The sequence below is a fragment of the Ctenopharyngodon idella genome, chromosome 17 (assembly GCF_019924925.1).
Source record: "Ctenopharyngodon idella isolate HZGC_01 chromosome 17, HZGC01, whole genome shotgun sequence".
Lineage (NCBI taxonomy): Eukaryota > Metazoa > Chordata > Actinopteri > Cypriniformes > Xenocyprididae > Ctenopharyngodon > Ctenopharyngodon idella.
In genome coordinates, this window is record NC_067236.1 from 32578190 (window position 1) to 32593301 (window position 15112).

Consider the following 15112-nt stretch of genomic DNA (forward strand, 5'->3'; position numbering starts at 1 on the left):
TATTCTTGTTTTAAAGCATAACCTTAGGTCGTTTTGCTTCAAGTAAATCTATTCTGATGTAGGAATGTTTAGATATTTGTACTGGAAAACGAGACTGAATTTTTTTTTTGCAGTGCTGGACACACAATTAACATCCTTCTCTGAACATGGGAATTCAAATATAAAAATGAGGACTGTTGCTCGATACGTTGTTCATGCATGTTCCAGCCATATCAGCATCAAAACTGTTAAGAAATGGTGTTGCGGTGACGGCGGTGCCCTCTGAACCAGTTCCTCCGCCGGCGCCCGTCTGCATGTAGACACACTGGAGACAGACGTGGGCAGAAATCAAACGCCCAGGTGATGGATAACTTCAGCGCACAATGACCCGTGTCAAAGGAGTTTGCTCTAAATCAATTAAGGTGATAAGAGCGTTGTGTCGACAGTGCACACCTTGGTATGTTGAAGTCGCGGCCCTTATCTGCACGGCGAGGAAGTCTCAGTAATAACTAAAGACAAGCTATGACGAAACAACTGTAGCCACACTGTCAAACACAATTTACAGCCCCTCGTATCTCCTCCCCACGCGCCGTGAAAGCGCTCGTTATGGGCGGGCCGGCGCTAGCGTCTCTGGACGGGACCCAGGGGCTTTCTGCCCTCCCGTCTAATGCCACGGGCGGCTTTCATTTGCCGTGATGCATGTAGGGAAGGGTTGGAGGTTGAAGTTGAGAGGAGGGCCGACAGGAAGGGAAATAAGGGGAAGATTACAGCATTTAACATGCTAAGACCTCGCAGCAGTTATTCATTCAACCCTCCGCTTCCTTTTTAGGATGGGGTCATGGGTAACTTTCCACGCAGTGCCATCGAAATGGATGCAAAAAACGAGCGTGACATCAAATGCTGTGATTCGGTGACCCCTTTCTGTCCAAGTCTTGATTAAAATATGTTTGCTTTCTTATTCAAACTGCCTTTTGACAAGCTCGGTCATATTTCAGCTAACTGCACAAACATTCTCTCAGGGATTTTTTTTTTTTTTTTTTCCATTGCGTACATGAGGTGACTCTTCAAGCAAATGTTTCCAATGAACATGATGCGACATGACACGATGTGAATTAAAAGCGGAAGAAAATCGGAAGCTTAAAGGAACAGTTCATGCAAAAATTTGAGTTTTGTAATCATGTTATAAACCTGCAACATTATTCAGTAACTCTTTATTTGACAGTGTGCTTGTTACTTATTTATGCTATAAAAGACAAAGTGAAATGTGGTCGGACGAACATATTACAGTACAACTGTCCAAAACACACAAAAATACTGAAGTTTAGAAGGTGTTTAGCAAGCGACTCAAAGAGATTGGCTTTAACCATCTGATTTAATCCTGACGGATGTGAATGGAATCCCAGAACATAAACAGGAGCACACTAAAGAGAGGACATTTCACTCGCATGTGACTTGTATTAACAACTTTTTGTCTATTTAGAAACGTTGCCTTGTGAAAGTGAACCGAACCAAGAAGAAATTGCAACACTGTAACAATTTTAATCCCTGTTTCGGAACAAAGCAAATGATCTACAGGTTTAAAACGACCTTAAATTTGGGTCTGTTTCTCACAAAAACTATCAAATATTTTCAGAAAACACTCTTAAACTTAAAGGTTCCTAAAGGGGGTTTTCACAGCAATGCCACAGAAGAACCATTTTGGTTCCTCAAAGAACCTTTCAGTGATCAGTTCTTAAAAGAACCATTTTTTCTTAGTGTGAAGAACATTTGAATAATCTAAAGAATCTTTTTCCACTATAAAGAACCTTTTGTGAAATGGAAAGATTCCATGGATGCCAAAAGTTCTTCATGGATCCCAATAAAGAACATTTATTTTTAAGAGAGTAGTGCACTAGTCATGTGGACTACTGTTATGATACTGTTTTGCTGCCTTTTGGTCCTATAAATCATGAAGTAGTTTTGTTGAATGGGATGCTCAAACATCTCATTTTGTGATCAATAGAAGAAAGGTCAGAATGGCATGAGAATAAATGATGACAGACTTTTTCTTTTTGGCTAAGCTATTGTTTTGAGGATTTAGATGTGAGTGTTTGTGTTCGTCCGGGCTGCCGTCGTTATTCAGAATTATAAACTGCTCTCTGGAGACGGTGAACTGCCGTCAACTTCACTGATTACCAAACACTCATCACCAAATTAGGGAAGGTGCTGTGTGTGCCTCCTGCTAGACTGCAGACGGATCTAGAACCCACTGTGATTTAAAGAGACATTCCTGGACATGGAAATTATGACTGTACACGAGAGCTCTGCTAGAGTAAACACATCCACAGATCTTCAGATGTGCACAGTTGTAGTTTGGACGGTGCTCAGAGATGGTGGAGATCAGACCTGGACACCAAAACTGCTTCTGATGGTAACAGTTTTCAAACTGGTTAAAGTCCCAGAGGAAGTGAATGTAAGATGCAGCTGATGTCAAACTCCAGCTTTCACTGCTCAACTGAACTAAATCAGAAACAAAAGCAGACACTGCAAATACAGAGCTGTATAGGAATAATTTAAAGGGGTCCTTGGTTATGATTTCACCTTTTTAACTTTAGTTAGTGTGTAATGTTGCTGTTTGAGCATAAACAACATCTGCAAAGTTATGACGCTCAAAGTTCAGTGCAAAGGGAGATATTTTCTTTTACAGAAATCACTTTTTAAGAACTACAATAAACGGTTGGTAGGGACTACAACAAGCTTCTTCCCGGGTTGGTGACATCACAAACCCCAAAGGACACACAACAAAGGGGGCGAGGCCATGTTGTGCTGCTTTAAAGAAGAGGAAGAGTTGTTGTAGTAGAGTGTTGTTGTCATGCCGTCATTTTACACCGGACTGCTTCACAAACGAGGGTCAATTCAATGCTGGATTTGCACAAAAGATGAACATGACGGCACATGCTAGTAGACGAGTTGAATCAACTCCACAGCAACTACATAAATTTATCCACTAACCATTCAGAAACATCCAGTTTGATTCTAAAAGTTGTAACTTCTTCCTGAGTCTCTCCATCAGTGTCGACTCCAGTTTGAACAATGTAAGGCTGAACACCGTTACTGACAATCCTCATTTTGGCTGCGTGAGATTCTCCAGCTTTGTTGTTGTTAAGCGACCCAAGCGTGAGCTGTTAAAGCTCCGCCCTCTTCTGGAAAGGGGGCCGGGAGCAGCAGCTCATTTGCATTTAAAGGGACACACACAAAAAAACAGCGTGTTTTTACTCCCACCCAAATAGAGGCAAATTTGACAAGCTATAATAAATGATCTGTGGGGTATTTTGAGCTGAAACTTCACAGACACATTCTGGGGACACCAGAGACTTATATTACATCTTGTAAATGGGGCAGGTCCCCTTTAAAATAGAACTATTAGAATCAAATGTATTTGACTTCTCTCTTTAGTGGAACAGGAGCAGATGTTCAGCAGAACACTGCTCTTTTACATACTGTACAATGAAAGCAGAAGGTGACCAGTGGCTGTCAATCTACAGAGAGACAAAACAACAACAACAACATGAAAGCACTAAAACAGTAGACCATATGACTCATGTGCTATATTCCAGGTCTTTTGAAGGTAATTCACTCTTGAAAATCAAGGTTCATTATTGGCATCTTTGGTTCCATGAAGAACCTTTAATATCCACGGGATCTTCCATTGTGAAAAGGCTCTTTACAGTGGAAAAAGGTTCTTTAGATTATTATTATTATTAAAATGTTCTTCACACTAAATGGTTCTTTTAAGAACTGATCATTAAAAGGTTCTTTGGGGAACCAAAAACGGTTCTTTTGAGTGATATGATTTGGGTGATAAATAGATCTAAATGTAAACCATATTGTTCACAGATTCTTTGATTGCATTTTATATATATATATATATATATATATATATATATATATATATATATATATATATATATATATATATATATATATATAATGTCTGATTTATCTACAATAACACTAAACATCACTTATTCTTACGTGTCATAACAAAAGGTGCAAATATGAAAAAAATAAAAAATAAATAAATAAATAAATAAGTGTCACACAGCTTTGAAATGACATGGTGATTGCAAATGATGATCCAATATGACTTACATTGCATGGAAAATACATATTTGATCAGTTGATGCATTTGATGCAGGGATTCAAACCCATGACCTCTGTGTTGCGAGTGCTACGCTCTGCTGTTTGAGCTTCAGGAACAGGGTTATTGGTGACCTGGTAATAAAGGCCTTGTGTAACAGCAGGCACAGGGTCTTATCAAGAGGAGTCTTCAACACACATCTCTGTAGCCAGCGGATGAGAGAATGTCACACAGATGTACTCTGGCCTGCCTTTATAACGTATAAAAGAGCAAAGGTCACCGTCAGCTTCCAGCTTCCACGTGACGTTCATCAAAAGAGACGGAGTGCTTATATGACCGCAAACATTAAGAATTAATGAGGGAAATCAAAGGTCAAAGTTCCCATCCTAATACATCTCTGATTAGGCTTTAACTAATATGTAATCAAGGTCAGACACACTAGCGATCCAGTTAAAAAGGATTAAAGCAATCAAGACATGAGAAGATAGGGGATGTTTTGATGATACTGTCTGCAGCACTGATTATTAACATATTAACAGACTTGAATATTGAATACAACACCTCAGGCCTTCATATATATATATATATATATATATATATATATATATATATATATATATATATATATATAGTGTACTTGTGCCTGGAATAACTAGACGGTGCAGCTAATGTAAGACTAGGTATAATCATGTTGAAAAACAAAGTAAAATGGACAAAAAGTTAGCTTTGAAAAGTTTATTTCACTGTAGGCCTTCTTTTTTTAAACTTCACTAAGTCATATACTGCCTTCCCCCAGCTTGGAAGTGTTTTATTTTCACTTTAAGCAGAGTGTTGGTGTCAAAATCATTCTTAACCTCAACTTGAAATGACAAATTTGTTTAATGCGTCGGGAGCAAACCTGGAAAATAAATAGATGAAATGGAGGCTTAGCGGGAGCTAAATCCCACAGCTGATGGGGACCTGAAGTGTGCGGATTACATGCGGAGCGCATTAAACAATGTCCCTAAATATGCATTGAAATCCTTAAAGCATGAAAGCATCTTGTCATGTGGTATTAGCATTCAGAGGTGCGTGTCAGATGTCTCTCGCTGCACTGGGGTGGGTTGCGGTGTTAAATGTCATATGCCAGGGTCCACAAATCCCAAAAAGATTTCCTGACGTCATACTGTCGTGTCAACTTGGCTTCTTCAGAGCTCTTTACGGTTAAACTGTCACAAGAATGCAAAGCTCGACTATAGATTCTGAACAATGTGTATGAAAAAAGATCAAAAGCATATGGAAGAATCAAGTGAGAGAAAGCAAAGCTTCTGCTGCTACTCTAGAAAAGTTGAGCAAAGAAGCACGATTATTGTTTTTTACGCAAGATGAACCAGACATATAAGAGGACTGATGTTAACAACCATCATAATACTGAACGAAATGACAACAAATGACCACTAGCAAGAACAGCTACAAACTCATGCCAACATGAACAGCTAGAAGTAAGAGTGGACAGCGAGGAAACATGAGACATAAGATACTGAGAAGAGACGTTTTAACACAGAAACACACCAGAACTGAGAAGTCACTGGATATAAAAACCTGAAATTTATAAATCTTTCAATTTAAAACATTAAAATGCATACATTTTTAATTGTAAAACATTTAAAATGTATCCATCTTAAATGTAAAACATTAAAATGTATAAATCTTGAATAAACTGTCTGATGTTGACTGACCAGAGAGAATTATATTTATCCGATTCTTCAAAGAGAATTCAGTAAATCTTTCAAATTATACATGAACAGGATGTGATCAAGGTATAAAGTCTGTCAGACTGTTTACTCACATGCTCTTTGAAAATATGAAATAAATGATCCAGTCTGGGGGCCTGATATTATTGGGAGTCTAATGCTATTGCCAACGATTGTCATCAAAAAATGTCTCAAAAAGATTTCAAGAAAATATAACACAAATGATCGGGTCAACAATTTCCAAGAGGTCAAGCCACAGAATATATATGACAAAACTGAGAGTATTAACCCTATGTGACCGAAGGGAGAAATGAGCCATACTGTGGTTTATATGGTCATTCATCATCTTTGTCAACTCCTGACAGCGTTTTATCAGATCTAACCTTTAGCAGCCTCTATTACGAGCGCCAACATGCTCAGCTCTGATACATGAGCACTACAGAAAAAACCTCCAGATCTACAAAGCTGAGGAAGGACGACACTCGCATATTCACACGCACATTCAAAAACAATCCACAATTAATGATGCACTGAAATAAAAATCATTGGTCGAAACCAACAATTCTGGAGCTACTGGAACGACAACAGAAACTGCTCTTTTTAAATGTGACTTCGCTTGGAATAACCATCAACTCATTAGACTTGGGCTACAGAAAACGCATGTTAAAACATTTTATGCTATAGCAGTAGTAGATTGCTCCGCTGTCAGCATTCTCACAGCAAGTGTCATGGCGGACGAGCAAACACACCATATTTTTATAGATAGTTATTTTGTAACGGAATGTAGTTTTTAGGGGAGAATATAGTTGTTTAGACCTCAGATATGCGAATTTGTATGTAGATGGTGGTTAAACATGAGGTATAATTCGCTTTGGGTATGTCAAACGGTCGATCTTTGGTCTTATTAATCTATTACTTGTTCCAGAGCTATTAGATTTGGCTTAATGGCTATATTAAGTTTCATAACTTTACATTTACATTGAAATTAAATCCTGTACTAACTAGAGCGCTGCTTTTGTACGTTTGACTGAACTGTTTGCTTGTGTTTATTTCCTATTTTACTTCTTATACTGTTATAATGGCTATTGTTCTTTTTAATGTTATTGTTCAAAAATTTATATTTTATATAAATAACATGCTGTATTGTTTGGTATTGAGAAGAGTCTGTTAGTCATTTCGACTTCAGTGAAAGTTTCATTAAAGAGATAGTTCACCCAAAAATGAAAATTTGATGTTTATCTGCTTACCCCCAGGGCATTTCAGTAGAACGCAAATGATGATTTTTAACTCCAACCGTTGCGGTCTGTCAGTCGTATAATGCATGTCAATGGGAACTTCGTCTATAAGAGTACAAAAAACATACACAGACAAATCCAAATTAAACCCTGCGGCTCATGATGAAACATTGATGTCCTAAGACACGAAACGATCTGTTTGTGCGAGAAACTGAACAGTATTTATATAATTTTTTACCTCTAATACACCACTATGTCCAACTGCCTTGAGCTTCCGGTGTGCGAGGTCTGAAAACGCGCTCTGATGACGGAAGTGATCTCTCGCGCAGTGCGAGACAGTTGTATAAACGCAATATCACACTCGTAGCTGTGCGATATGGCTGTATATCAGCATGCTGCGAATACCTATGGCCGAATCACAGCCATATGTGATGAGTGTGATATTGCTCATATAAAATGTGTTTTAATACACTCATTGCTTGTGCACAACTACAAAATGCTCTGAAATCTCTTTCGTGTTTGCATTTAAGCACTATAAGGCTTCTAATGTTTCCTCCACAATGCACTGCAGACGTCTCAAATTTTATTCCTGAGCTGAAATGTTACTGAAACACAATTTTGACAAACAGCGATTTCAGTCTTTTCCCATTCAGTTAGATGAAGCTGTACTCGTGATTAATGGAAATAATTTGTTTCAACAATGACGCATTGTGTAATTTAACCCTGTAATGAAATAATATAATAGTCCGATTTAGTAAATTGAATAGTTTATTGAACTTTTAAAGTGCTCTTGGCTGTAAAAGAGCAGCATGGACATCCTTCAAACATCATCTTTTGTGTTCAACTGAAGAGGAAGTCAAATGGGGTTGGAACGACACAAGTGTGAGAGTAAATGATGACAGAATGATCATTTGTGTGTGAACTATTTCTTTAATATAAAAGTCAAACTGCTTATGAAGGGACACATTTAATATATCCATTTCTTATTTGCCGGTGCGCCGTCACTCCTAGCAGTCGTTCATGAAGGGGAGGCGTCAGTCCAGAGTCGCATTTCATTACGTGACACATTTAACCTCACCCACTTCAACTAAAACATACACAAGCCTTATTATGTGCTTAATATTCACTATCAGCTGAATAATTTTTAATGCAACTTATAGCCGAGTAGATGGATAACTCAATTATGCGCACATCCGTCACGGAGCCTGCCGAAGCCAGCAGAGATTGATGGGAAGGTGAGGCCGACGGCGTCTTTAGCATCAGATCCAGGCAACCGTCTCTCCTCCTTCACTGCTTCGCTCTTTATAGGAGAAGCATCATTACCCATGACGAGACTTTATTATGAGCGTCGCGTTTTGGCCACACTATTGTTTGGATGATGAATGCTGCTGCTGCAAGTTTCAGAGAGGAAATTAGTCGTCATTTGGCGAAAACACACTGCATTTCTCTAAGGGAGAACGAGGAACAATTAACAGCACAAAAAAAAAAAAAAAAAAATGTTCAATGGGTTTCTATATAGAACTCTAGTGTTCTTGACTCAATTAAAAAACAAAACAAAACAAAAAACTTAATGCCAAAAAGGTTCCATATAAGGAGAAATGTCTTACATGATTTCATAATGCTTCCATGTTTAACGGGTTACTCATTTTTTTCTAGTGATAAAGTATATTTACAAACTGTTTAATTCAGAAAATTTAATCAAATGGGAACCCTTAAAAGGTTCTGTACAGGAAGTGCCTCACAGAAGGTTCTATATAGAACATTTTCTTCTATGTGTGTAACGCTGCCTTCACGAGCTATTGGAAATTTCCTACTTCACACTTCTGAAAGGATTAGATCACTTCAGAATTAAAATGTCCTGATAATTTACTCACCCCCATGTCATCCAAGATGTTTATGTCTTTCTTTCTTCAGTCGAAAAGAAATGAAGGTTTTTGAGGAAAACATTCCAGGATTTTTCTCCATATAGTGGACTTCACTGGGGTTCAACGGGTTGAAGGTCCAAATGTCAGTTTCAGTGCAGCTTCAAAGAGCTCTACATGATCCCAGACGAGGAATAAGAGCCTTATCTAGAGAAACCATCTGTCATTTTCTAAAAAAATAAAGAATTATATACTTTTTAACCACAAATGCTTGTCTTGCACTGCTCTTCTCCACTCATTATGTAATAAGGTGGGAAAGGTCACGCGTGACGTAGGCGGAAGTACCATGTACAGTGTTTACAAAGCAAACATACAAAGATTAAGTCAAACGGCCTTTACAAAAAAAGGTAAAAACGATGTCGGACGATTTTGAAGTCGGAGGAGAAAATGTGATGGAGTTTTTCGCACTACCACCTACTTCCACCTACACATTAATCACATTATAAAATAAATACTTTTCTCCAAAACACATTGGCCACAATTATTGGCACCCCTAGAATTTTTTATGAGTAAAATATCTCTGAAGTATATTCCCATTCATATTTACATTTTTTTTTGGCACACCAGGGTGATCATGAACATGAAATTGTCCAGCCATGACAGGAGTATAAACATGAGGAAACACAAAGGCCAAATTCCCTTAAACATTCATCACAATGAGTAAAACCAAAGAATATAGTTCTGATGTGCAGCAAAAGATTGTTGAGCTTCACAAAATAGAAAATGGCTATAAGAAAATAGCTAAAGCATTGAAAATCCCCATTTCCACCATCAGGGCAATAATTAAGAAGTTCCAATCGACTAAACATGTTACAAATCTGCCTGGAAGAGGATGTGTGTCTAAATCGTCCTAATGCGCAGTGAGGAGTAGAGTTTGAGTGGACAAAGACTCTCCAAGGATCACAGCTGGAGAATTGCAGAGATTAGTTGAGTCTCGAGTCTCAGAAAGCCTAAAAAAAAAATATCAAACAGCACCTACATCCCCACAAGTTGTTCGGGAGGGTTTCAAGAAAAATCCTCCTCTCTCATCCAGAAACAATCTCCAGCATATTCAGTTGTCAGATGAAACAAAAAAAAGAGCTTTTTGGCAGCAAACCCACCAGATGGGTTTGGTGCACACATGGATAAAAAGTACCCCATGCCCACGGTTAAATATACTGCTGGATCTTTAAGGTTGTGGGCCTATTTTTCTTCTGGAGGTCTTGGACATCTTGTTCAGATACATGGTATCATGGATTCTATTAAATACCAACAAATAAAAAATCAAAATCTGACCGCTTCTGCTAGAAATCCAATAATGGGCCGTGGTTGGATCTTCCATCAGGACAATGATCCAAAACAAACATCAAAATCAACACAAAAATGTGTCACTGAGCACAAAATGAAGCTTCTGCCATGACCATCCTCGTCCCCTGACCTGAACCCTAAAGAAAATGAGTGGGGTGAACTGAAGAGAAGAAGCACCAGCATGGAGCTGGGAATCTGAAGGATCTGGAGAGATACTAAATGAAGAAATGGTCTCTGATCTCTTGTCAGGTGTTCTCCAAACTCATCGGGCATTATAGGTGAAGACTCAGAGCTGTTATCTTGGCAAAAGGAGGTTGCAAAAAGTATTGAATAAAAGGTTGCCAATAATTGTGGCCAATGTGTTTTGGAGAAAAACATTTATTTCATAATGTGATTTTCCCCCCACTTTCAATTCTTTTCCTTCAACGAAAGGCTAGATTTTGCTAATTTTACGAATTAAAGATCAAAAGGATAAACAATGCAGATTTATTTTTACAGTCATCTTTGATCATATTTATCAAGGGTGCCAATAATTCTGACCACCACTGTATGTATATCTTAATTTCTTCATTTCCAAATGGTAAACCATCAAGCTTTCATTTTAACAGGTTGCGGCAAATAAATAAATGTGCTGATGCTTTTACAGTGAAGGTGCTGTATCATTTACATGCAGAAATGAATCAAGCCGTTCTGAATCATGTGTGTAAATGACGTACTTCACTCTGAAACCGCTAGCACATATTTGCTTAAATCGCAGCCTGCGCATTTTGACATTCGCACTAATTCGCCATATCACAATATCGATTTTATTTCAACATATCGTGCAGCCCTAATTAACAGTCCTTGCAAACACTGCCATTTGGTGCAAATGATGGAAATGCTTGAAAATAATCAAATCAGGAGTTGTGTCACTCTGATGCGCTGCACTAATTGAAAACGTGGCGGCAGTGTTGGGAAGGTCACTGGAAAGGAAACTCGCTGACCTTTTCAATATTTCACTGATATAACTCATATAAACAGAAGAGAGATGGAGTAACGTGTGACGGCAAAGGGATCGGACCTCCAGAGTACATGATTGGCTGAATGAGAGGAGACAACAGGAAGCTGGACACGGGCGCTCCTCTGCTCCGAGAGCATTGCAAATGTCAAATGTAAATGTCAATTAAAAATTACAAGCAGCTCTGAAAGGTGGACTCTGAAGGGTCTGACATTTTTTTTTTGACATGCCAAAGTTTATCTGACAAGGCAGCGCACAGACATGACAGCATGTGCCGTGTCACGTCTAAACACACACACACGTGAGGATCATGCTGAAGACTGTAATGGAGCCGCTGAAGCGCATCGCATCAGATCAGAAAAATAAAGTGATTCTCATGAGAGGCCGTAGTGGACAAAAGGATGTTTTTAGTTTTATGTTTTCACTCATATTATATATATATATATATATATATATATATATATATATATATATATATATATATATATAAGCAGATTCCATTCATCTTTACCAAGTGCTTCAAAAGTATTAGTCACATTGTGTGGTTAAGCATTGACTTACTGGTTCAGAGAAAATCAGAGAGGTTTTTAAGCCAGCCAATAATGAGTTGTCGTTCTGACGTAGAATAATACAATAATGATACGATATTGTTGGGATCACTTTCAGAAAGATTTTTTTTTTTCCAGCTGTTGAATGATAAAACACTGAAAGCCAATCAGAATCCATTCTAATTTAAGGGCTCGCGCACTTAAAATGGCAGACGACATTGCGGAGAAGTTAATCGCCGAGGTACAGAAAAAGCCACCACTGTTTGACGAGTCAAAACCTCCTTTTCAAGGATACTTTAAAGAAAATGGATATATGGAAAACAATCGGTCAAACCCTCGGAATAAATGGTGAGAAGTATTAAAGATGAGATCATTATGTCAGGCTAGCAAACAGTGTAACATAAAATTACCTCAGATATCCAGCGCTAGTTTTGACAACATTGTCTTGATTCCTTTGAAGCTGCAGTGAAAAAGACTAGGAGTTGTTTTTATTCCACTATATTGACTTCGTCAGCTAAATTCACTGTTAGATTAGATCGATTACACTAGCTATTCACTCCAAACATATCATGCTGGGGACATCTGCTGGTTAAAGCGTGTAAATGCAACAAGAACAGCAAAAAACATATTGTACACACTTTGAAACTGCAGCGCATGAGCTTAAAATAAACAGACCCTTATCGTTCGTTGGTGTGAACGCAAATATAGTTAATCGCTATAGTTATCTTTATAGTTATCGTTATAACAACATGAGGTTGAGTAATTAATGACAGAAATGTCATTTTTGGGTGAACTATCCTTTTAATACTGTAATCAAATTTATGCAAAATGTACAGGTTTTCATAGTTACAGTTCAGTTTTGATTTAATGGACAGACGTCTGGTTCTATTTTATACATTTTACTTTTATACTTTTAATATTTTCATTCTAGTTTAGCTTTTAGGCCCTGATATACTCATGGTGAAGTTCTTTTTCTTTCTCCACTTAGGGGTAAAAATAAGATTGAAATATATGCGAACTGCGATATACTGTCAGTGAACATCTTGACGTCGCCCACATTTAGATGAATATGTAAATATGTGCTGCACACTTTCCTCTCAATAACAAAATAAACAAACAACAAAACCACAGCGGTGAGAAAACAGCAGTTCAGAAAGCATCTGATCATAGTGATGTGGGTATGTTTGCTTCAGCTCTCCAGTCACGTCATGTTTATTTATACAGAACTTTATACTATAGATTGCTTTAAAGCAGCAGCTTTTCAGTATTAAACATGAAAAACAGTGTCAGTGTCTCTTTCAGTAAGAATTACAGCTTCAGTTTCTACTATAAAGCGGCTCTCCAGTGTGTTCATGGTTTTACTCTCGTCTGACCTCGACCGACTGAACAGAAGAAATGAACCGGAGAAGATTTACACCTCAGACAAGGCGGAGCCACTCCCACCTATTACGTCATCACCACCAACCAATGGGAGTTCAGAGGTGTTTACCAGCCAGAGTGAACTTTACTAGAAAGATCATTTTGACAAGCTTTTTCGAACTCCAAACGAACATCGTTTTGGCCTGATTTTATCTGAAATTACGTCACACCAGTTCGTTCTTCAATTTCGCTTGAACTACATCATGGTCTTCAGGAGTTACAGTTAAGGTATCAGTCTTGTGAAGACTAGATTTCAGCTAGTATTTTAAAACTGCATTTGTATTTATGTTTAATATTTGTGCTTTGTATGATTTTATCAGTTCATCAGTGTTAAATCATGTTTTCACCTTTAGTCTTAGTGTATAATAACTTTGCTGTGCAGTATGAACATGATAGCGTAGGATGAAAATATGTGAGTATTTGAATTAATCAGGATCAGTCCTGTGTCGCAGTGCGATACTGCCGTTGTTAGGTGTGAAGTGAACATGTGGTCTGACCTGTTGCAGTAGCTCCAGAACTGCTCGTTCAGGTAAGCGTGATGGCTGTGGTCGTCTCCAAATGAAGCTTTGCTCTCGATCCAGTGAACGATATGACCATCAACAGCTGTGGAAGAGCACAAAACCTTTAACTGGTTCATCTCAAGAGCAGGTTAGTGAGGTACATTTACTATAAGCAGTGTTTAAACAGACTACCAAACACAAACTACAAGCCATTTTTAGTCTGCTTTGGTAAAATGCCAGATTATTTTCATGCAAAACTGATTTGATGGGACATCTGTGAGCAAAAGTCCAATTAAATTTACAGTAAACAACATCAGCCAGATGCTCGTCACTGAGAACTGACTGAGATATTGGTTTAAAACGGTCTTTAAGTTAATAATAATCAGTAAGAGAATAAAAAGCAACTAGAAGCAGAGCTCACCTATCGGCACCTCCAGAATGATGTCCGGGGTTTTGTCATAGCCCTTGGCACGGAGCTGGTTCTCATCTGCATGGAAAAGAGGCAACCCTGTTACCGCATGATTTTTCCCATTACAAATATTAAAAGCAATATTTCCTAAAATTGTGACACAGGAAGTGACATCACTTGGACCCTTTCATTGCATTGTGGGACGCCAAGCAAATAAACTGATTTCATCACGTGTCACGCGTGAAGTAGGCAGAAGTACCGCGGTAGGGCGAAAAACTCCATCTCATTTTCTTTTCCAACTTCAAAATCATCCAACATTGTTTTTTACCTTGTTTTTGTAAAGGCTGTTTGACTTAGTCTTTGCACGTTCACTTTGTAAACACTGGAACGGTACTTCCACCTATGTCACATGTGACCTTTCCAACGTGATTACATAATGCGTGGTGCATTGCAGAGCAGTGCAAGATGAGCATTTGTGGTTTGTGGACCTTAATTCCTCGTCTGGGATCATGTAGAGCTCTTTGAAACTGCACTGAAACTGACATTTGGACCTTCAACCCGTTGAACCCCAGTGAAGTCCACTATATGGAGAAAAATCCTGGAATGTTTTCCTCAAAAACCTTAATTTCTTTTCCACTGAAGAAAGAAAGACATAAACATCTTGGATGACATGAGGGTGAGTAAATTATCAGGAAATTTTAATTCTGAAGTGAACTAATCCTTTAATGCATCCTTGCTGAATAAAAGTATTAATTTCTATCAAAAAAAAAAAAAAAAATATATCATACTGATCCCTAACTTTTCAACGGTAGTTTACAATGTTACAAAAGATTTCTTGCTCATCAAACAATCCTGATAAAAATTGTACACAACTGTTTTCAATGTTGAGCAGCAAATCATCATATTAGAATGATTTCTGAAGGATCATGTGACACTGAAGACTGGAGTAATGATGCTGAAAAT

At 38.0% G+C, this 15112-nt stretch overlaps 1 protein-coding gene across 4 annotated transcripts in view; it reads right to left on the reverse strand.

Moving 5' to 3' along the window:
• The window catches only part of cdin1 (CDAN1 interacting nuclease 1), a 95266-nt gene that overhangs the window by 22698 nt on the left and 57456 nt on the right, over positions 1-15112 (reverse strand). For 2 of the 4 annotated variants that reach the window (XM_051868246.1, XM_051868249.1), the window contains 2 exons: positions 14162-14227; positions 13738-13843 (listed from right to left, as the gene is read on the reverse strand). In XM_051868246.1, coding sequence (XP_051724206.1) covers positions 13738-13843; positions 14162-14227 — 172 coding nt within the window. Of the gene's footprint in view, positions 1-7141; positions 7173-8391; positions 8459-13737; positions 13844-14161; positions 14228-15112 lie in introns of those variants that run through there. The other 2 variants (XM_051868248.1, XM_051868247.1) reach the window with 2 other exon arrangements.